Source organism: Meles meles, chromosome 4 (genome assembly GCF_922984935.1).
Source record: "Meles meles chromosome 4, mMelMel3.1 paternal haplotype, whole genome shotgun sequence".
Lineage (NCBI taxonomy): Eukaryota > Metazoa > Chordata > Mammalia > Carnivora > Mustelidae > Meles > Meles meles.
Window position 1 is genome coordinate 26,241,179 of NC_060069.1, and position 23,785 is coordinate 26,264,963.

Below are 23,785 nucleotides of genomic sequence, written 5' to 3' on the forward strand. Positions count from 1 at the left end.
CTCACTCCTTCATTAAATGGTTGGAATCAAATAAACATGTGTCACGTATTTTGAACAAACGCATACGGCCAAACATTTGTGTTAATTATTCAAAGGATCAAAACAACATATGACTTGGTCTTCCAGAATTTATCACCATCCCATGGCTGATAAATACTCTCAGTCACATCTACTCATACATTTATGTATTATAGAGATGAAGAGATGATAAAAATGGGCTGAGAGGATTATACTGGCCAGGCTTCAACTTGAATGTCAGAGGATGTCAAACTGCCAGCATCCTATGTCGTTAAGTGGTTCAAAAGTTCAATGCTAAAATGACGAATCCACCAAGGGCATAGAAATTCTTCTTGAGGATAAATTCAGCTGAATCTTTTGTATCTGCCCTCCTTTATCTGTAAAATAACCTCCTCCCTTGGGGGAGAGAGGGAGAGATTATGACATGCTTGCTTAAAAATCCAATTTTGCAATTTTCTAACTGAAGCTCATTTGGCTAAATGCTAGTGGTCAGTACTTAGGGGCATTATGAGAAGTCTCTCTCATCTTGCTAGATTGGGGGGGGGTGGTGTATAGGGTATGTGGCCTCTTGATAGCTTAGTTACCACTGTAGTTCAGACAATTAACCAGGCAATGTTTATAAAGGAACAATCAACCCAGGAACTGACAGTGTGTTGTTGTTGTTGTTGTTGTTAAGATTTATTTCCTTTTTTTTTTTTAAGATTTATTTCTTTTAGACTGGGGGAGAGGTGGCGAGCAGAGGGAGAGAATCTTCAAGTAGACTCCCCGCTGAGCGTGGAGCCAGATGCTGGGCTCAGCTATCACAACCCATAAGATCATGACCTGAGCGGAAACCAAGAGTCAGATGTTTAACTGACTGAGGCCCCCTCGAGGCCCCACTGAAAGCATGCTCTTGAGGCACAAGCTTTAAAACCCTCTAGTTCAGGGTCTCCAATAGAGATATAAATAGAACTGACCCTTCATCTTCTCCCTCCAGAACAGGGGTAGGTATCTGAGCACCAAATATTTGCCATATATGATTAATACAACATTATTTTAAATGCTTCCCTTTTTCTATCTTACCCACAGGGGATTTGAACAAGTTAAGTTTACCAAATGCTCTTCAACTGGTGAATGGATAAAAAACTCCGAATCCAATGGCTACTATTCAGCAATAAGAAGGCATGGACCACTGACCAATATAACAACATGGATGAATGGCAAAAGCATGCCACAGAACAAAAAGAAGCTCTACTAAAAAGGCTACATACTGTGTGATTTCATTTACACAGCACTCCAGAAAAGGCAAAGCTGTATGGACAGAAAACAGAGGAGGACGGCCAAGGGCTTAACTATAAAGGAACACAAGGGATTTTGGAAAGAGACAGAATTATTCCATATTTTAATGTACTTAAAAGTGATAAAATTGCATTTTAAAGGAGTGACTTTTAATATTTTTGAATTATCCTCAATAAAACTTACTTTTAGAAATAGTAAGGTTCTGTCCCTCTAGAATGGTAGGTATACATGGTCACGTTCACGATCGTCTTCATGTTGCCCTCCACCTTCTGATTCCAATGGCGCACTCACTCTTGATCCACAGCAGGAAATAGAAACCACACCAGGTATTTCAATGAGAAAGGGACTGGGTATGGGAATTAGGTGCTTACAGAATCTCTGGAAGGCATGGAGGAGCAAAGTCCCCCCTTCAACTCCTTATTTCAAGGACACAGCACGGTAGGAAGTCATGGTCCCAGTGTCAGGAACTGGCCACTGCTGCCTGCCCAACAGCATGTCATGTCCATGCAGGTGAGCCTAAGGCCCCAGGACAATGCATGTGGCCCCCACAAGTGCCTCAAACACCCACATCCCCATGACCTTGCCCACCAGTAGCACCAGCAGAGGAAATTTGGTCTCCATCTCAGCCTTCCAAATCCCACACAGATGCATTTATGGGATCTATCACGAATTCAGAAACACAGCTGTAAGAAATTCTGGAACATGTTGCTGGGTTTCCCATAGGGAGAGTGGAAATGAAGTTCAAGAGAGCCAATCCCAGTATCTCCCCATCATGGTTCTCCCTGTCCTGGCACAAGGCATTCTTCCCTGAAGACAGCATAACACAAACCTTTTTCTGCCTAAATTTAAATTTCAAATGGTGCTAAGAGACTTGAAAAATTGTTCTGCTAATGGGTAAAACCAAGATCCTAACTCATTTCATTATGGAAGAATATTTCATTTTCACATATAGTTAGTTCTAACCCCAGCAGAATAAAAATTTTAAGATCACTGCATTTGATAATAGAGCCAACCACAGTTCTGCTCTAACTCATGTATTAAATACACATTGGTCTTTGAGTTTTATTCTGCTGGGAATTAAACAGATGAAGCTTGAAAATGCATTAATTTTCCAGTTATCTGTAAGCTGTTTCACAGTAAAGCCAGCACTAGGGTAAGGAGTCTGACACTGTAATTTATAACAAGAAATATGTATTTGGTTTTGTCCCCATTCCTGGCACAGTGCTCCTGAAACTCTAGGAATTCCTGAAGGGAGGAGAGAGGATGAAGGTGTCTTTTGTTATATTAATGAGTGAGTGACCTTTAGAAGCCCTCAGGTAACCTAAGTATGGGGGCCATTTCCAGTGGAACGAACACTGTGACTAGAGAGGGGTACAACTTTCAGTCCCACCCACTGACTTCCAGGAGGCGGGGGAGGGGCTGGAGACAGAGTTCAGTCACCAAAGAGTTAATCAATCTTGCCTCTGGAATGAAGCTTCCAGAAAACTCCCAAACAATAGGGTTCAGAGAGCTTCTGGCTTGGAGAGCATGGAGAGGTGCTGCAAGGGGGGTTCTGGGGAGGGCATGGCAGCTCATGTGCCTTCCTCAAGCATCTCTTCCATCTGTTCCTGAATTATAACCCTTATAATAAACTGGGAAGTGTTTCTCTGAGTTCTGCGAGCCACCAGAGCAAATTATTCAAACCCAAGGAGGGGGTCATGAGAACCACTGATCTAGAGCCAGCTGGTCAGAAGTACACATGACCTGAACTTGTGATTGGCTGAAGGGGGGGGGGGGCAGGAGAATCTTGTGGGGCTGAGCCCTCAACCTCTGGGATCTGAAACTCCCCAGGGAGACAATGTCAGAGCTGAACTGAACAGCAGGATGCCCAGTCTGTGTCCAGTGAGAACTGAATTGAGTCAAATCGCTTGGTGGTATTAAAAAAGCAAACACCTGTCAGAGGGAGGTAGATGATTTATACCCTAATTATTGTTTCTAAAGATTTAACACGAGCAACAAACCAGAAGAAAATAGTTTGCTCAGCGAAAGTGCCACAGTAACTATGATCCTGAGTTTCACCGGTGATCACTCACATAGTAACTCTATGCTCTGTAGCGAAGGGTTAAGGAACATGTTCATAAGGAATTTTTAGCCTCTAGGAATTTCACTTCCTTCTTGGGTTATTTCTCCAAATTCTGCAAAAAGGAGGTAATGGCAACATTTTCCTTTTTTCTGACGGAAAAAGGACTGGGTCAATATTGCTAGCTTCTTCAGTTCTTAAAACAAAAACAGAAAGTGACAAAGCACAATGACCTGAAGTAAAAATAGTATCCAACCAACACTCGCTGTCGGGGTTGTGAGAAGCACCCACCAGAGCCGTCGCTGGGAAGAAAATGAAAAGGAGTCTCGTACTTTCCCTTCTCCAAAAACCATCAACACACCACCATGCCCCCGTTAAGTCCTCACTGCTATGAAGACTCATCCACGAACGCCTTACACCCTTCTGACTGGGGTAAAGGTAATACGACAACCTATACTGCTAATTCCTGCTGTTCCTAACTTAAGGGGAGGAAAGTTCTTCCTAGTTCTTCTCCTTTGAAGTGCTATTAAAAAGTTGAACTTGGGAGCTAGTTATTTCTTGTGGACAATCATACACTCTTCTGCCAAGGCCAGTGACCACTAAGGCAAAGGGGGGCAACAATTTTAAGTAAAAAGGACAGGCCTGGCCTCTCGAGTTTTAGCGTAACAGGAGGCGCTCTCAGGGAAAAGCAGAAGAAACATGAAGGAGGATTCACAGAATGGGAACGGCACCAGCCCTAATAAGTAAGCTTCTTAGGTTACGTTCTGTTGGGTTTTGCCCAAGAATGCTGCTGGGAATGAGATCCTATAAAACTGTTACTAAAGATTTGATGACATACTTCCCTACTCTTAATTTTTCCCTAGAGCTAGATTTTAAATGTATTTATTATGATGTGACCCCCCAAAGGTTCCCTGCCAAGGGAATGGAGGATATTATTGTAGGTTTCAACTGTTGAGCGGCTAAGCACCCACCATCCAATGTCACCCCACCCAAGACTCTCTGAAGAACAACAGGGCAACAGAGCTCCTACCATTTACTCTGTCACCAGCTCACCTGCCAGTTCATCTACACACCAGCTTCAAGTGTTTTCAACCTGAAACTCCTGATACAGGTAAAGGGACGTGCCTCGGAGAATCTCACGTCCCCTACTCGTTTCACACCCTACGAAGGCACCTTATAGATGCGAATGGAATGCCTGTAGTCAGGCTGATCCTACCTCTGTAAGAGCCAAGCGACCAAAGTCCCTGTCCCAGAATGTAATCATGGGAAACCTGGAAAAAATTTTCAGTTGATAACCAAGATAACCGTTGGACCCAGGCAGCTGCCTTGGGGCGCTCGACCTTCCCCAGGAGATTTTATGAGGACTCTACCTGCTTCAGGCTAAGGGTGTTCAGCTAGAATTAAGAACAACCTCTAACACGTGGATCCGGTACGGCTCCGCCTAGTTCACAAGGTCACGTAGACAGAACGTGCACATCAAAATGAAAAGAAAATACAGAAGTTCCCTGGAGACACAAAGGAACACGCTGCATCTGGCTTCCTTCCAGCGGCCACTTGGGAGGCATGGTTAGTGGGGAGAGGCGTGTGGGCAGAGGGCAATCCAGGGAGCCTGCGGAAGCCGGGCCAGTCGGGCACGGGTCCCCTGCAGCTGAAGGGGAGGCCCAGGAGTCTCAGCCATGGCCCCGGGGTGGCGGCGGGACGCTGGTCTGGCTCTGGAACATGCAGGGGTCGAGCACGTGAGGCGGGAGCTGATGTTAGCACGAACCACACCAAGAAGCCATTATTCAGGGGAGCGACAATATATTGTAACTGCTCCCGGCATGTCAACAGGCATCATTTTAATGGGCACATTTGAATTTCTCCCACTTGAAGTTAAAACGACTCCCATTTCGATGAAAATAGGAGATTTCCTCATTGGTAAGATCACATTTCAGCCATGGCAGCTGCCAGACACGAGAACAGAAGTGCCAGGCGTGCCCAGAGCCGATTTTGTCTCTCCAGGCAAGGCTCCCATTTTATAATTTGTCTCCTCTTCAAACAAAGAGATGAGCAAGTTACAAATATAATTACTACGTTTCCGAACAAGCGAGAACACAAGCCACAGGAGTGCTAAGAGAGAACTAACGGCTCGCTTACCTCGGGCTCCGGCGGCAAGCTTTGCTCATCTTCAGCGGAGTTTGGTAAAATCGCCCAGGTTATGTTAGCACTGGCTGATGGTAAAGAGCCAAGTGTCCCATTTTTCAGCTGCTCTGTGGAATGTGACTTGGGCCCGTGCCATCCCAGGATGTTTTCTGCAATAAAGACCTAGAATGATGCCAAGTATTTTCCAATTTAAACATCTACAGCTCAAAAAATATCTGTAACCCACTGTATAAGGAGACAGACTTGAAATGGGCCCAGTTTGGAGTGGACTGTGGTAAATTTAAGTGGGCTTGTTCTGAACGAGGTACCAAGTGTGGATCCGGATCTGTTTATAAATTAGTCCCTATATGATGGCAGTGACCAGAATCACCATAGGCTGTTTCTTTCCCCATCGGTGGGAGCCAAGTTGGGGGGGGTCATATTCACCAAAGCCAAATTTTAAGTGTTTTTCTTAATTTTTTAAGAAAAAAATATTTACATAAAGATATTTATCATTAAAACATTAGAATAAACAACAAGTCAAACTTTATCAGAAAGGGGCTGCTCAGACTGTGGTTTAATTGCCAATCGCATGACCGTAGCTCTGAAAAGTGGCCAGTGTCTTGTGGCCCCCCTCCGTGACTGCTGGGGCAGAAGTCAGGAAGCCCCATAACGAAGGACACGTGTTCATTCCATTCTAGGAAGAAACACATTTATAAACACCAGTCTGATAAACCAAAAGCATTTTTCTGATTCTCCCTCAACCCTGGGGGGGAGGGGTGGGGGGAGACAAAAAAAAGACTTCATTAATTCTAATACTGTTTATTTATTTTGGAGTCAGATGTTACTGTAGAATGTCTATATATGCTTACTAGTGGGGACAGGAGTAAACACAGGGGATTCCTTTCCCAATTCCACCACTGGAGTAAGAATAGGTCTCAAACTCAGCTGACCCTCCCCCTGGAGATTGTGTTCTCTAAGACCAAGGATAAGGGATGAAGAAAAGGTAGACTGAAAGTGGATGCTGCTTTACATGAACTAGAACTTGACTGTCAGGGTCTCTGATGTTCCATCAGGAAAGTAATCCTATCCATTAGCCTTTTCGTTAGAGTTATCCCAAGAAAAATCTACAAGTATCCCAGACATTTAATACCTTGGAGACTCTGGTTGATGGAAACAAAGTAACAACCAGCTGAGATGGCTGCATGCGTTCTCTGTGTGCTCCTCTCCAACACAAGCATATTTTTAGGCAGAAATTTTTTTTAAGAAACGTCAAGTGTTAGATCACACATCTGTGGCTTAAAAGCCTCAAGTGGCTTCTCATGGCAAGTGGAACGCGGTCCAGCTGCCTGGCTTGCAAGACCGTCCAGTCTCATTTCATTTTCTCCTCATTGCTCACTGCGCTCAAGTCATGCTGGTCGTTTTTCCATTTTCCCAGGGAGCCAAGTTCATTCAGGTCAAGAGCCTTTAGGCGCACCCTTTCGTCTGCTCCGAACGCCACCCCCCCACGCCCCCAGTTCTTCTACACGGGGGAAAGGCCTCCTCTGTAAATCCAGGGTTCACTCAAATATCACTTGCTCAGAGAAGCCCCCTGGGAGCTTCCCAGCCAAAGCATTGCTCCAAAGGCACCCCCCCCCCCCGCCGTCCCATCAGTCAGTTTACCGTCTTCACAGCACTCAGCGCGATCTGAACTCACCCTGCTCATTTGTTGGTCTACTGTGTTTCTCTCCTCCCTAAAACATCAGCTCCCAAAAGCACAGATAGTATTGCCCTTGCTCATGTCTGGGTCTCCAGAACCTAGAATACGGTCTGGCAAAGAGTATGCACTCAATAATTATGTGCCAAAATGAATGAATGACTATTAAGATTTTTTTTTTTAAGATTTTTTTTTTTTGATAGAGAGAGACACAGCAAGAGAGGAAACACAAGCGGGGGGAGTGGGAGAGAGAGAAGCAGGCTCCTCACTGAGCATGGAGCCTAATACAGGGCTCGATCTCAGGACCCTGGGATCATGACCCCAGCTGAAGGCAGTCACTTAACAAATGAGCCACCCAGGTGTCCCGACTATTAAGATTTTCATAGACAGTGACACCTCACCAACTGCAAGTTGGATTCAGATCTTAAATACTGAGCAGCTGTCTCACCAATACAGGAGGACTTTTTCTTTAAAAAAAAAAAAAAAATATATATATATATACACACACATATACATATATATATGCATGCAAGTAGTAAATTTCTTCAAGAGTAATTAGGAAAGCTTAAATAGCACTAAGGAAAAGATCTGCTTGCCTAAGTGATGGAGACGATATTCCCTCCATTACTTCCACACCTCAGCTCTGTCCCTCCCACCCTCCATACCACCATCATTCAGAGATGATAATCCAGGAGACAGTGGGGTAGGAAGTAGAGTCCCGAAGCCAGAGACACACTGCATTCAGGAAAAGACACAAACCAGGACAGGAAGAGAGAAGGTACCAGTGCATGCTGGGGAATGTGTTTTCTATATACTCTATGGATTCAGCATATCAAAGAACCAGTGAGTGAGGACCAGAGAGAAGTCCATCCTAGGCCAATCCAGGTGCTCTAACAAATAAATGGTCCCTTAGTTCTCAAGTCTGGATAGGCCTGCCTCATTTGAGGATGAAGGAGGAAAATTCTAACAGAGTAAATGAAATAGGGGCGCCTGGGTGGCTCAGTTGGTTAAGCGTCTGCCTTTGGCTCAGGGCATGATCCCAGGGTGCTATGACAGAGCCCCATGTGGGGCTCCCTGCTCAGTGGCGAGTCTGCTTTTCCCTGTCCCCCCTGCTTTTGCTCTCTCTCTCTTGCTATCTCTCTCTCAAATAAATAAGGAAAATGAAACGAAATTTTAAAACAGAGCAAATGATATAGATTGTATAGAGTCTGAGAAAAGAAATGGAATCCTCAGAAGCTCAGAGGAGGAATCCATCTCTGAAACTTCTAATGTAGGGCCTTCGGCTCAGGTCATGATCTCAGGGCCATGAAGTTGAGCCCCTTTTTGGCTGCCACGTGGAGACTGCTTAAGATTTCTTCTCCCTCTTCCTTTGCCCCTTCCCAGCTCTGAGCCAAGGAAGGGCAGAGTGAGAGGGAGAGAGAGGATCTTAAGCAGAATGCACAACAGAGATCCAAGAGACCCCGATGGACAGAGATCAGGTCAATAAAGCACAAACAACAAACAATGACAGAAGAAACAGCCTGACCACAAGAGAGCTGGGATGCCGCCGGTACAGTCTACCCCTTTTCAGAAAAGACAACGGAGAAAGACACATGTAGACACAGCTTGGCAATCTTTTTTTTTTTCTTGGCTTTTCATTGCTGAAATTTCAAACTCATATGAAAGTAGAGTATAATGAACGCCTAGCTCATGAAGTTTGGCAATGTTTTTAAGGAACAAAAATCAAGAGGATATCTTTCCAATCATTTAAGGCAGAAAAGTTAGATTTGCCTTAGAGGAAAACAAAATAGTTTTGAATTTTTGCTACAAGACTAAATGTCAAAAGGTGAATAGGTGAAGAGAGGAATGCAAATAAAAGTCTACAGATTTGGGGGTGGGGTGAGGGGTCAGGAGATAACGCTGTCTGGAGCCAAATGATCTTTCCTCTGCGAAGAAGCTCTTGCCAGATAGCAAGGACTAATGTATGCAACTAACGTACAGTAACTCATCTAACCTGAAAAATGACCCATGAGGTAGGTCTTACTATTGTTCCCATTTGTCAGATAAAGAAAGAGAGGGACAAATAGCCAATAGGTGGGAGAATTGAGATTAAAACCAAAATAGCCTGGTTCTAGAGCCCAGATTCTTAAACTCTACACACTGTTTGTTTTCCCAGAGCACCACAGAGACTCAGAAAAGTTTCTGCCTTCTGGGGGGAAAAAACTACTTGAAGACATGTACTGACATATAAGAAGAGAAGTAGAATCAGGAACTCAAGCCTGGAAAAGTCATGTATTAAAAGGACTGAACCCCATTAAACATGGAACTGAGTCGAGCTGGGGTCAGGGGGAGTAAGAAGTACATTCCCCCGGGTACAAATTTTTTTTTTTTTAAGATTTATTTATTTGACAGACAGAGATCACAAGTAGGCAGAGAGGCAGGCAGAGAGCGGGGGGGGAAGCAGGCTCCCCGCTGAGCAGAGAGCCCGATGCGGGGCTCGATCCCAGGACCCTGGGACCATGACCGAGCCAAAGGCAGAGGCTTTAACCCACTGAGCCACCCAGGCGCCCCTCCCCGGGTACAAATTTTAAAGTGGCACCAAGAAGACACTCAGTAATCAAGATAAATTACATTTTCACAACCAGAATTAATGGGAAAAGTCTCACAAGACTTGGTCTTCCTTGACTCGCTGTGTTGAATCCTGTCTTAATTTAAAATTTTATATTTTGTTCATCCTGGATTATTTCTGCATTAATTTTGGTTTAAAGACATGTCATTAAAGCATCATTCATCTTAATTATTTGGCACTCCTTAAATTTATGCTCAAGGTGTGTCTCACAGACCTCACCCCAATCCCAGGCCTGGAGTGAACTGAAATAATTTTTCTAAAGATAGTTACAGGGGCACCTGGGTGGCTCAGTGGGTTAAAGCCTCCGCCTTCAGTTCAGGTCATGATCTCAGGGTCCTGGGATCGAGCCCCGCATCGGGCTCTCTGCTCAGCAGGGAACCTCCTTCCTCCTCTCTCTCTCTGCCTGCCTCTATGCCTACTTGTGATCTCTGTCTGTCAAGTAAATAAATAAAAATCTTAAAAAAAATAAAATAAAATAAAAATAAACATAGTTACATGACTGAATATTAAATTAAAATTATTTTAAAGAGATTCAATCATTATCAAATTAAGTATTAAATTAAAGTATTAAATAACAATAGCCCCCATATTACATTACCAAAAATTGGGAAGCATATCAGAAAAACGGGAATTAAAGTATGCTGAGTTTTTATCACTAAAGGAGAGAGTCAAAAAGAAGGGTCACTCTTGGGGCGCCTGGGTAGCTCAGTGGGTTAAGCCTCTGCCTTCAGCTCAGGTCATGGGCTCAGGGTCCTGGGATCGAGCTCCACATAGGGCTCTCTGCTTGGCAGGGAGCCTGCTTCCCCCTCTCTCTCTTTCTGCCTCTCTTCCTACTTGTGATCTCTCTCTCTCTGCCAAATAAATAAAATCTTAAAACAAAAAAAAGAAGGGTCATTCTTGAGTTTGATGATTAGAAAAATATAGGTTAGGCCTATGTTTACTGCAGCATTATTTATAATAGCCAAATTATGGAAGTAGCCCAAGCTCCCATCCATAGATGGATGGATAAAGACAATACACACACACACAGACACACAGACACACACACACACACACACACACACACACACACACACAGGGGAATATTACTCAGCCATAAAAGAACGAAATCTTAACATTTGCAACAACATGGAGCTAGACAGTATTATGCTAAGCAAAATAAGTCAGTCAGAGAAAGACAAATACATATGATTTCATCCACATGCAGAATTTAAGAAATAATTTAAGAAAATGAGCAAAGAAAAGAGAAAATACAGGTTAAAGAATGCTTATGAAAAACAATGTTGGGGTGTCCAGGTGGCTCAGTCAGTTATGCATCTAACTTTTGGTTTTGTCTTGGGTCATGACATTAGGGTCATGGGATCAAGCCCTAAGTCAGGCTCTGTGCTGAGCACAGAGTCTACCTGTCTCTCTCCCTCTCCTCTTCCCCAGCTCGCATGCATTTTCTCGCCAAAATAAATAAATAAGAAAGATCCTAAAAACAAAACAAAACAAAAAACAAAACAAAACACAGGGTCAGCTGGGTGGCTCCATTGGCTAAGCATCTGCCTTCGGCTCAGGTCATGATCTCAGGGTCCTGGGATAGAGTCCCACATCAGGCTCCCTGCTCAGTGGGGAGCCTGATTCTTCTTTCCTCCCCACTTGTGCTCTCTCTCACTATCTCTGTTGCTATCTGTGTGTCTGTCTCTTGCTCCCAAAGAAATAAATTAAAACTGAAACTTAAAAAAAAAAAATTAAAAAAAAAAAACTGCTACTAGAATTCATATGCATATTGTTCCCAAAACACTAAAGATGATGAGCCAAGGAAGTACAACCTATACAGCAACCTATATAGCAAACCTATATAGCAAAATTTTGCTATACAGCAAAATAAAGAGAAAACAAGAAACGCCACATGGAAGCAGAAAAACAAAAGGCATCAAGGACCCTGCCAGGGAAACAAACAGCAGTTTAAAGAAATAAATAAATGGACTGCATTACCCCATTGAAAGGCAGGCGCTCAAGATGGCATCCTAAAACCAACGCAAGTCTAGACCATACATCCCTAATTCGAAGACACACCCATTTCACAAACACTCCTAAACAAGTTTGTCCTACAGTCCGATCTCAGTGGCAGCTGTTCTTTCTCAGCAGCACAGAGGACGATGGCGTGTTTTATTGCTGGTGGCGTCTGACAGTTGAGGAAACGTGCTCCACCTACAGAAAGTGACTCCAGTAGGAAGATGGTCGAAGACAGACCAGGACATCCAAAGGCAAGGACAACGGGGAACAGCTATGAACTGTCAACTCAAGTAGATCCACCCACTGTCTTTCCCTCTGGAAACACTAACACTCATGAGCAGGGAGACCATGGGAGATGACAGAACAGAAGAGAACAGGAAGGCAGAGGCTGGTCCACTAAATGGCAAATCCAGTCCTTACGAGAGGCATTTTACACACACCTGTAAGTCCTCACATGACACACCAGCGTCAACAGGACAACACAGGGAGGAAGGAAAGCAACCGCAAGTGGTTTAGTTCCCCTGAACCAACTAGAAGTAAAAAGAAAGCAACAGGAGACTTAACTGTGGGCATTAAGGCCGGAATGTGGAGCTATTTTCATATGTCCTTGGCCAAGAGCCTTGCTTGGAGTGTTGAGAGCTGCAGTCCCCAGGTTGGGGCTAAGATGCCTCTGCCCAGAGGCCAGTGACAGGTGACAGTACCTGTCCCTCATTCTGCAACACAGTGACTTCATGCTTCCTATGCTCAGTAAACCTACGTTTTCCAAAACAGAGTAAGATGGATATTTACAAACCTGAAGACAGCAGAGGGCACATTGACAATGGAAAGCTACGATGTTAATATCTAACTGCTTTCTTCAGGGAGAATGTGCCACTCAAAATCTCCGGCTGGACAGTTCTAACAACAACAAGGACAAAATCCACCCACCTGGAACCATCTACAACGCTAGTTTTTCTTTTTTCTCCAATAGGTTATTTATTGGCGGAATCATCACGTTTCCATCTTGGCTTTTGACCACAAAATGAGGGAAGGGGACTTCTATGGGGCACATTCTCACCAGAAGCGGAAGGTGTCCAGAAAGAAGGTGTAAAAGATGGAGATAACAAAGTGGAAAGAGAGGAACACCCACAGTCTGAGGACGTCTCTGGAAAAAAGAGAAGCTAGCAGAAGGAAGAAGGCCCCACAGCCAGAGAGGCCACAAAGGCCTTATGAGAGCTCACCTATTTACCCTTTTTGTCAAACCGCCAAATGGAAAGGTCAAAGCAACTGGCTTCTAACTGACAAGCCCCACAAAACTTGTAAGAGAATGAAAAAGTTATTGGAAGGACAAGTTAAGAAAAGGATGTTGAACTCTGCTCTGGTTCTCCTCTCCTCGTGACACCTCTCTTGATCACTTGTCCTGATTTATGTCCAAGGGCACGCGGGTCACCTGCTGCAATTTCCCAAGTCTCTGCTGTCACTCTGGCAGCTCTGACTCCAGCGTTTTTTTTCCCAGCATGCCTTGCACCGACCACGCTGTCAGCATCCAGCTGTTACCTGCCTCTAGAATGTATTTGTCTGGTTACAGGTGTCTGCTCTGACTCCTGAACCATGCTCCCTGGATCAAGACCTGCAAGCAAGGAATTAACCAGAAGCAATGCCAACAGAGGACTCTAAACCCCAAACCAGTCCAAAGGTCCAGTTTCTCGCCCACACTGGCAACCAACTCAAAGCCCAGACCCCCAAGTAGCTCGGCTTTTTCCAAATGTGAGTGAAGTCCTGCCCACCTTTCCAAGTAGAGTCAGAGGGACACACCTAAACTGGGAAGAACAGATGCCTACCTACCCGCCCCCATCAATCATTTGCCTCCACCAAGCTATTCAAGTAGATTTACTAGTCTCCAAGACCAGAACTAGAGGAGCCCCGGCCCAAAGGGCAAGTTCCTTGATTGATCTAAAATACAAACGTCTCCACAAACGGAAATTAAAGGAAACATTTCAGGCCACTATATCTTAGAGATAAGATCAGAGACAGGTCTAGGAGCCCAAAACGCATAAATGGTAGGCAGAGGAATACTGCGGCATTTTTGGATTTCAGTTCAGTCGCTCGAGAGCTTGAGATGAAATGAGCATTAAGGAGCAACGTTTACAGATAAAGGCTCCAAAGCCAACACGTTCCCCGGAAGATATGGTGAAATGCTACAGAAGATGAAATGCTACAAGCCCACAAATTAATTTTTGATTCAGAAAAGGGGCAGAAGAAATACAAGAGTGTGAGGGTCAGAAAGCAAAGAGGCCAGAATCAAGAACAATGCATGTGGACACTCAGTGCGCTGCGGGCAATCTTGTGTCCTCCTGCCCATCAAACATTTAAAGGAAACCGTGATACAGTGGCGCTTTAATGAGATTTTGATTCGCATCAACCCAGACTGGCACTCCTTGGATACAAACATTGGGTTTTTGTCCATGGGAGTCAGGCTGTTGTAACTACTACCGAGGTCAAGGACCCCGAGATTCTAAAGAAAGGGTTCTTGAGGTGACACTCCCCGGTTGCCACATTTTCCTCCTCCGCTAGCTGGAGATTCTGGAATTCCATTTTAACTGCAGCCAAGTATGACGTTTTGGATGCAGGAAGTAATTGAACGCTTCCCCCAATGTGTGCCATAGATTGAAAAGAACCAGCACAATGTTTTAAAACTTAAGGGGCTGTTGCGTGAAATTTTTAAGAGGGTTAAAAGTTAAAAGAAGACAAAACAAAAGAACCTTCATGATGCTTCATGCTTCCCCATCCTCCAACCCTCAGCCAAGTTCCTTGATAAAAAAAAGGTTAAAGGAGGGGATGGGGTTGGGGAGTGGGTGAAGTAGGTGAAGGGGATTAAGAGGTATCAACTTTCAGTTATAAAATAAGTAAGTCATAGGGATGAAAATTATAGCACAGGGAATCCAGTTAATAATATCATGATATACTTGGGGCTCCTGGGTGGCTCAGTGGGTTAAAGCCTCTGCCCTCGGCTCAGGTCATGATCCCAGGGTCGTGGGATCAAGCCCCACGTCAGGCTCTCTGCTCGGGGGGAGCCTGCTTCCCCCTCTCTCTCTGCCTGCCTCTCTGCTTACTTGTGATTTCTGTCAGATAAATAATTAAATCTTTAAAAATAATAATATCATAATATACTTAAGGGCATCTAAGTGACTCAGTTGGTTGAGCTTCTGACTCTTGGTTTCAGCTCAGGTCATGATCTCGGGGTCATGAAATCAAGCCCCCTAGCATCTCTCAAATGATGGGCATAATATTATCTAGTCTGTAAAGATTTCAGAAAAGGGGCAGCAAAGGCCATACTCTGGCAGGACTGGAGCTCAGTAAATGAGGGTAGGTAGGATAAGAAGACACTTCTCTGGAAAACCAACATCTCTCTTAACCTCAACACAACAAAAGGGCAAAGAGGACTTGAGAAAAGCATGAAATACAGACTGTCACTCATAAGCCAGCTTTTCTTTTATCATCTAAGTCGTCTCATTTCCTGATTACATGAACACCGGGCAACAAAGCTCAAAGAGGCTTCTGTTGGTCTCTTCATTCCAATACTTTGTAATGACATTCAACGTGACCAACCTTGAGCTACGACGTTCATCTTCATCCCTGAATTTAATCTTCCCTACTATCTCTGTATCTACTTATCAATTAAGTCCTCCTCCAAAAGGATTTAGGCCTCTTGAGGAAGTGTATTATTATCTCTAGCTTCTTGACAAAGAGCTAGAAATTCTTCTGGTAGGTATTGGAGAGGAAGGTTCACACAGGTCCAGGAGGAAGCATACAGGAGCCTGCTCCCTGAACAATCACGGGCAGGGCCGGGCACAGGAAACAATATGGCTGCCCTTCCTCAGCATGTGGGGTGCATCATGGCGGACACCCATCGAAGTGCAGTTAGCAAAATGGATGGTATAGCAACATATCTCAGAAACACAGCACAGAGTGCCAAGTCATAAATGGAATGAGATACAGAACAGGATGCCAGCCAGCCTGAAAGCAGTTCCAAAGTATTCTTGTAAACACGTTAGTTAAATCTTCCGTGGGATGCTGTAGTTCTAATTGGCCAAAGCAAAGAGATCCCAAACTGGGTCAAGAAGGAGGGAGGGACAAATGAAGAAACAGATGGAATAAATGGTCAGACAGGTAGAAGGTGGATATAATGGATTTGAAGGAGGAAGGCCACGGGGGAGACACACACAGACACGCAGCCCAGATGCTCATCGGCATACACGCCGAGGTCTTACCTGAGGCCCCCGGCTTGTGGCTGCGCTGGCCCACCTGCTGCACGCTCTGCTGGAGCAAGTGGAGGCACTCCCCAAGGCAGCTGAGGGTGGCGGCGGAGGTAGCTTTCAGGAGCAGCAGATCCTGGTCCAAGGCAGTGAGGGGGCCAGAGCCCGGCAGAGACTCGATGGCGTGCACGAGGTTCTTTTGCTGTCCTTCCACCTGGTTCATCATCTACAAAATGGGAAGACGGCAAGGAGGTGAGAGAGGACAGTCCTCCTTTCAGGAGGCTGGGGAGTAGCTCTTGACACCCAGGGGGCTGGACAAGAGAGGTAAGAGGGGAGAGGAAGCATCACCCCCAGACTACAGGTAGCGTGACAGTCTACTCAGAGGGTGCTCGGTACATGTTAGCATTTGACCACACGGGCGTGGGTGAATAAATAATAAGTAAATCTCTTCAATGGCACACAGGTGCAGCTCTGATCCCAAGAGCATTTCAGAACCCTGGAGCTAAGAGCCCATTAGGGCCATCCTCATGTATGTTACTGATCTTCAGAAGGCAAGTCAATGATAAATATGGTAAAGGCAGAAGTCTTGGAGCACCTGCGTGGCTCGATCGTTAAGCGTCTGCCTTCGACTCAGGTCATGATCTCAGGGTCCTGGGATCGAGCCCCGTATCAGGCTCCCTGCTTGGCAGGAAGCCTTCTTCTCCCTCTCCCACTACCCCTGCTTGTACTCCCTCTCTCACCATCTCTTGTCAAATAAATAAAGTCTTTAAAAAATAAAGGTAGAAGTCTTTGTGGGACGTCATTAAGGTTCTTTCACTCCAAAAGATAATCGGAGACAGTGGATGAACTGTGGCTTGGCTTCAAAGCAAGACCAATTTCCTACTTTTCCTCCAGCTCCAACGCCTATCCGCTCGGCAGTCTTTTTGAAGCTCAAGAAACAGAAGTGAAATTTTGGGATGGCATTTGCATGAGTGAGATCACAGTGAAGCCAGCCACAGATCATTCCACCCCAAAAATGCTAAATCGGATGTGACTTTCACACCGTGTAAGACGCCAGGAGGAAGTGAAAACCCAGAAACCCTAGGGTTTCTGAGAGCCCTATCCTGCAGCTGAAACTCTGACGGCCCCCAAAGAGCCATATTTTGTGGCCTAGACTCAATCCACAAGCTGAGATAAGCCACAGTCTACTTGCATCTTTGAAGGGACAAGTCAAGCAGAAAGGAAGTCAAGACCTAGAAAAGAACTTGATAGGTTAGCTTGTGAGTTTCATCTCCCTCGTGTTCCACAACCTTCCAAAAAAGACGAAGCACATAAAGTGCATGCCTAGCAAATAAACAGTCGCTCCAGGAAAGGGCAGGAGGCAAAGTGACCCGCCGAGGTCCCAGGGCTACTCTGCATCAGAGGCCGCAGCCAAAATCTGGTTTCTAGACTCTGATCCACTGTTCTTTCAGCTCCCCACCCAAAAGCCATCTTTAATGTGAGCCCCTAACTCTGCCTTTGTCACCATCTTCCCCAGAAGATCCTGGTTACCCTCACGATGTCACCAGGTGGGGAGAAGCAATAATTCCATAAGGACCCCCTGGAATTGGGCCACAAATCTCATTCCATGCTCAGCCTTATTTTTCTATTTCTCTTTGAAAACAGACACCTGCTGTTTTCTATCATTCTGTGTCATTAGCTTTTATTAAAAAAAAAAAAAGCTCATCCATTGTAATCCTTTGTATCAAAATAGGTGCCGTTACTTCAAAAATATACAGTTTTTGAATCACTGGTAAGCCAACTGCACCAAAGTGGCTTGGACTCATCACCTCATTGTGCGCACCACTCCTCTGGCCATGCAAATTATTTTTTGCAGATTACAAAGGTCATGCCTGGTGCTCTGGTTCTTAAAAAAATAGGGGCACCTGGGTGGCTCAGTGGGTTAAAGCCTCTGCCTTCGGCTCAGGTCATGATCCCGGGTCCTGGGATCGAGCCCTGCATCGGGCTCTCTGCTCAATGGGGAGCCTGCTTCCCTTCCTCTCTCTCTGGCTGCCTCTCTGCCTACCTGTGATCTCTGTCTGTCAAATAAATAAATAAAATCTTTAAAAAAAAATAGGGGCACCTGGGTGGCTCAGTGGGTTAAAGCCTCTGCCTTTGGCCCAGATCATGATCCCAGGGTCCTGGAATCAAGCCCCGCATCAGGCTCTCTGCTCTCTCTCTCTCTCTCTCTCTCTCTCTGTGCCTCCCTCTCTGCCTACTTGTGATCTCTGTCTGTCAAATAAATAAATAAATAAATAAATCTTAAAAAAAGAAATACAAGGGGACACAAGAGGGGCTAAGTATTCACTTCTGCCTTCAGATCTTTGCTTAAAAGTCACCTTCTCAGCAAAGTCTCCTGAGCCACATTATTTAGAACTGTATTTCCAGGGGGCACCTGGCTGCCTCAGTGGGACCCTTGGATCTCGGGGTGGGAAGGGGGGAGTTTGAGCCCCACCTTGGGTGTAGAGATTACATAAAAATAAATCCTTAAAAAAAAAACTATATCTCCAGCCCAACCCTTGGCAGCCCCCCGTCCTCCTTACTAATTTTTCTCTATAGCACTTTCCACCTTCCAACCTAACTTGTCATTTGCTTATTGTGTTCATTTGCACTAGTTATCGTTATCTGTGCTGTTCACTGATCCCAAGTACGGTAAAATATCTGTGACATGAATAAATGAGTCCCCAGTCTCACTTTTCTCTGAGGTACAAAGGAACTGATTTTTGACACAAAGTCTACAGACATCATTATACTCAATTAGCATAATAGGGCTGAAGATTTAGTAAAGGATAATACCTCCATTGTTAGTCTAGGTTTACCAAGATTTACTCCAACTGGTTAAATTTAACTTGACACAAGACAAAATGTTTATGTGTTCTTTGACAGTTCTATATATAGAACTAACAGAGAGAACTGGATTTTGAGCTATTTGTCATAGTCAACATTTCTGTAAATTTCCATCATAAAATCTTGTCTTAGAAACATGAGGTGTTGAAAGGGAAGAAGAAAACGTAATGAAGAAACATGTAATACATTGTTCTTGACTATTACGGATGATACGCAATACTTAAGAGAAAAGGTGAGTAAAATCAAGCCATTAAGCATATGGGATACACTTGTTTTTAATCAATAAAAAGAGCTACATTCCAATTATATAGTATAGAATACTTGCTATTGCACAAGCATAAAATATTACATATAAATTACTTGTTATATACTTATTATGTTGCAAGTATAAATTATTACATATAAATTGCATAAAATTATTATCACATATAAATTGCATAAAATTACATAAAATATTACATATTACATCTGTAAGAACTGACTTACAGAATTTTCTACATCATTACAGCAGAGATACATGCACAGAAATGAAATCCTCATATCTGCTCTCTGAAAAGTATTCAATGTAATTGAGAGCCTCTTGCTAGTGCCCAAGGCAGGATGGCCTGCTTGGGGGTGGGGCGGGGCATCTGAATCAGCAATGGGGGGAGATTTGATAGTTACAATAATTTCACACTGAGCAGTGCTTAATACCTTACAGGCCAGAGTTCAGTCCTCCTAAACACATTCTGCCTTGCTCGAAAAGCCATTGAGAAACTCTGTGCTATGGCTTTATCAATAACCAAGAACCCAATGGATTCCAACATCTTTCTGGGTAAACTGAGTCTAGCACAGTGCTTGACACACAGCAGTCATTCCCTAAAGATTCATTTTCTCCCCCTTTTCCATGTGATACGAAGCTGACCCACTGCCTTTAATAACACCACTGATGTCATCTTCGCTTCGTGTTAATTTCATCAGGCTCCACAAGAAATTGAAGGAACCCTCAAAGAGACTCAGGATCCTAGCCTTGGAGCTGTGTATCACAGTCATTACTGCTCTAACATTTCTGAGACTGGGAGGCACTGAGGAAGAGTCTTCGCAGACTTTGGAAGAACATGTTTTATCTTCTTCCACAACTAATTTTAATTAAGAGCACCTATGAGAAGATGAATATGGCACTGAAAAGCGGTATTCAACAATACCGACAGCAAATGCTTAGAGCATTCCCTCTCCCTTTCAGGGTTCTTTTTTTTTTTTTTTTTTTAAGTGGGCTCCATGCCCAGTGTGGAGCCCAACATGGAGCCCAAGGTGGGGCTTGAACTCATGACCCTGAGATCAAGACCTGAGCTGAGATCAAGAGTTGGACGCTTAACCCACTGAGCCACCCAGGTAGGTGCCCAGCTTCAAGGTTCCCATGGGCTTATCAACAGAAGAGCAAAGTACAGGCATCGATGAGTGGGTTTACCTACTGCTACCAGCATTTGAAAAAGTTGGAACCACTTACTTTATTATGCAAGTTCCACATCCAAGCCCTTAACACTTTTTTCTAAAGCACATCCACATCAATCATTTGTGGTTTTTAAGAACAAAGTGCCCACATTTCATCTCTTCCTGGCATTCCAGAATCAGGGGTACCACCATCTTATATAGCACAGGTACAAAATGGGACCCCAAATGAAATTTCAGAGATCCACCCCCTGAAAATGTCAACTCTGAGGTTATAAAATCAACCATATGTAGGTCACATTGAACTTCAGAGATAAGCAAATGTCAGAGAAGAAAAAAAATCCTATGGTCCATTTTTCATAGTACAAATAATGAACGGTGTACGTACTACAAAATCAAATGAAATCAAAGGAGTGAATGCTAATAAAATCAGTGACTGCAGATTTTATTGCTTTATTTCAATAAAGCTGCGTAAAAGGAGATTTCAAAAAGGAGAAAGCAAGACTAGCTAAGAAAGTCTCTTTAAAATGGGCTCAGGAGACTATCAGGGAGGAGGAATTGATGTGCACCCTAGGAACTGTGAACTTTTTGCCAGTTGCAAACCCTCAGTCTGGACTTAATGCCCTCCTCATGATGAGCTCAGAATCACTGGCATTCTCCACTTCCAAAAGAGTCAGTGGGATCTGACAAATTTCAACCCTCCATCTGCATGCTAACCTAACCAATTCCAGTTAACCTAGCTTCAATCCCTGTTTTGCATAGAGGACCGAAATGAGAACAGCACTCATTTTTCTGCCTTTAGAACTCCACCCCCTTTGTCCCCTTTGAAACAAGAGTCAGGTTTCTACATGAACTGTGTCTCCTGAATTGCAATCCTCATTGCCCAAATAAATACCCGTTGGCTTACCTTTTGAATGAATTCTTTCTTGGTCAACAACTGAAACCACGATAAAGAGGCTAAAACCTAACGTCATCCAGCTCAACGAGCTCAGATCTGGCTAAAGAGAGACCTGAAGGGGAAAGCAGGGGCCCAGGGGCTTCCAGAGTCTGACTGTTTCAGACTTCTCAGAACTGCAAACCTTGGAGCAGGTTTTGAGAGATGCCTGAAAGGTTGAGTCCCAACAGGTCAAATATCCATGAACACCAGTTCATCCACTAATAATCAAAGGATCAGCATCAGGCACCTCGAGACACAGACTCCTTATCCTCAAGTTACCAGGGCTGCTTGCTCAGTTGGCAGACCCTCCTGGGTTCACAGATTTCCGGCACCTTCGGTAACTCAATCTGTGAGGCTTGGAAGAAGACCAAGCAATGTGATGCCAGCGTCAAGGTGGCCTTAGTTTAGCATTTCTCCTCCACCTGGTGGATTTCAGAAGCCATTTTTAAGTCTCCCTCTGGGTCAGGGGTCAGTCCTTGGCTGACTTTAGGCAGTTCACTTAGCCAAAGTCCTCAGCTAGGCTTGAAAGCCATGCTTCAAGGATCTTTAGAAGCAATACACACACACACACACACACACACAGAGCTTACTGCCTCCCTTAACACATATTTACTACTCCACCGCTCTCATTAGCACTACTTTAACATTCTAAGAGACTTCCACCCCCAAAATGGTTTGACAGCTCATTAGAGAAACTTCCTAAAATATCCATCAACTCTGTAATGGAAACCATCAACAGTTTGTATCCTACAATCCTCTGAATGCCTTGCCTCAAAATCCTTGCCTAGATGTTTAGACCAATCCTGAACTGTTGGATCTTGATGTGTACCTAATCCTAATCAATCAAGCCCCGGGATTACAAACCAAACTTCAAATTCTCAAATTCGGACCTTGCTTTCCCTACTCGAAGACATGGACAATCCCCTGTGGATGTGTCGTCCTCCCTTCCAGTGGTAAATAATAAAGCCATTTTGCCAGATCAACAGACTACATTGCTGACTTCCTCCAAATTCCCTAGTGTTGGGGCACAGTAGGTCTTGGCCTCACACCTGGACAATCTCTTCTTCCTGCTGACTTTCTACCTGACATCCAATGTTCCTGCTGTACTCCCCAAGCTATGTCTCTTATTCTCTCCTGGCACAGAACCAGGCTGGAATAATAACCTCTCTATATGTCCAAACACAGTCCTAAACACCTTATGGGCTTCCCCCAACTCTCTCAAGTCTTATTATGTGAGCAGAGAAAGAAAACCCTAGCTAGTGGACAGACCTTACCAAATCTACATTTCCCAGTAGGGTTAAGAGAGCGGACAGCGGCAAAAAGAGACAAAGATGAGTGGGAGGAAATGGGGTCCATCTCCCAAGGCGGGGAGGCTGCTGGCTACACGATGAGATTACAAAGAAGAAAGTTTAAAAACACAGGATGAGAATGGAGACACCGATATAAGGAAATTAATGCTCTATACTATAAACCAAAGGAAACAAAAAGGGGAGGGGGAGAGAATATCTCCAAAAAATTGACCATTATGTCTTTGATGGCCTTATTGCAGGGGTCAGCAAACTTCTATAAAAGGCCAGATGGTCAATATTTAAGGGGTTTTGAGCCATTGGGTCTCTGTGGCAACCACTCAACTCTGTCACTAGAGCCTGAAAGCAGTCAGACCACGGGTACACAGATGAGGGTGACCAGTTGTTCCCCTAAAACTAACATCTGACCCCTCTCAATTTTGGCATCAGATAATTCTTTTTCTCATTCAAGTTATGACTTTACTGGTTCTTGCTATGACGAGATTTTCTATGGTATCCCGGTCATTCTGGCTGTCACAGTGGGAGATTTTAGGTCTGACTGGGATTATTTTCTTAGCAGGCTACTGAGTTTACTATGTACAGCACACGGGCCCCTAGCCTACTTTTATGGCCTGTGGTTTCAATAACCATCTAATTTCAGAGCCTTCGTGGTGCTATCTTGACCTGCTTGGTTTATCTCAAGTCTCAAGGGCCTCAACTGGTCCCCTCCAGGGCTGAGAGCACAGAAGAAGGTTCCCTACCCCTGGTGCCTCCAGGGGAGAGAGAATGTCTTTGGCTTTCTCCACGAATGCTTGTTTTGGCAGGTTATCCCCTTGTCCTCAGCTCTGGGTGGTGGAGGGGAGAATCTGGCCTGAAGTCATTGTTATGCCCGCGGACATAAAAGTCTGCCTTTTTTTTTAAGTCTGCCTTCTTGAATAAATGAAACAAAATGGGATTGGGAGGGAGACAAACCATAAGTGACTCTTAATCTCACAAAACAAACTGAGGGTTGTTGGGGAGAGGGGGGTGGGGTTATAGACATTGGGGAGGGTATGTGCTATGGTGAGTGCTGTGAAGTGTGTAAACCTGGCGATTCACAGACCTGTACCCCTGGGGATAAAAATATATGTTTATAAAAAAAAATAAATAAATAATTTTTTAAAAAGTCTGCCTTCTTTCCAAAGGTATGTAAGTGCAGACATTCTATTTCTACGTCCAAGTTGCATTTCTACGTCCTAAGCAGATCTTCTGGC

General features: G+C 44.4%; 1 protein-coding gene across 1 annotated transcript in view; it reads right to left on the reverse strand.

The window, feature by feature from the left end:
- Positions 1–23,785, reverse strand: part of OSBPL10 (oxysterol binding protein like 10) — a 310,546-nt gene that overhangs the window by 61,074 nt on the left and 225,687 nt on the right. Inside the window, exons 5-6 of the mRNA XM_046002875.1 lie at positions 16,032–16,242; positions 5,492–5,646 (exon numbers count right to left, since the gene is read on the reverse strand). Of these exons, the coding sequence (XP_045858831.1) occupies positions 5,492–5,646; positions 16,032–16,242 (366 nt within the window). The remainder of the gene's footprint in view (positions 1–5,491; positions 5,647–16,031; positions 16,243–23,785) is intronic.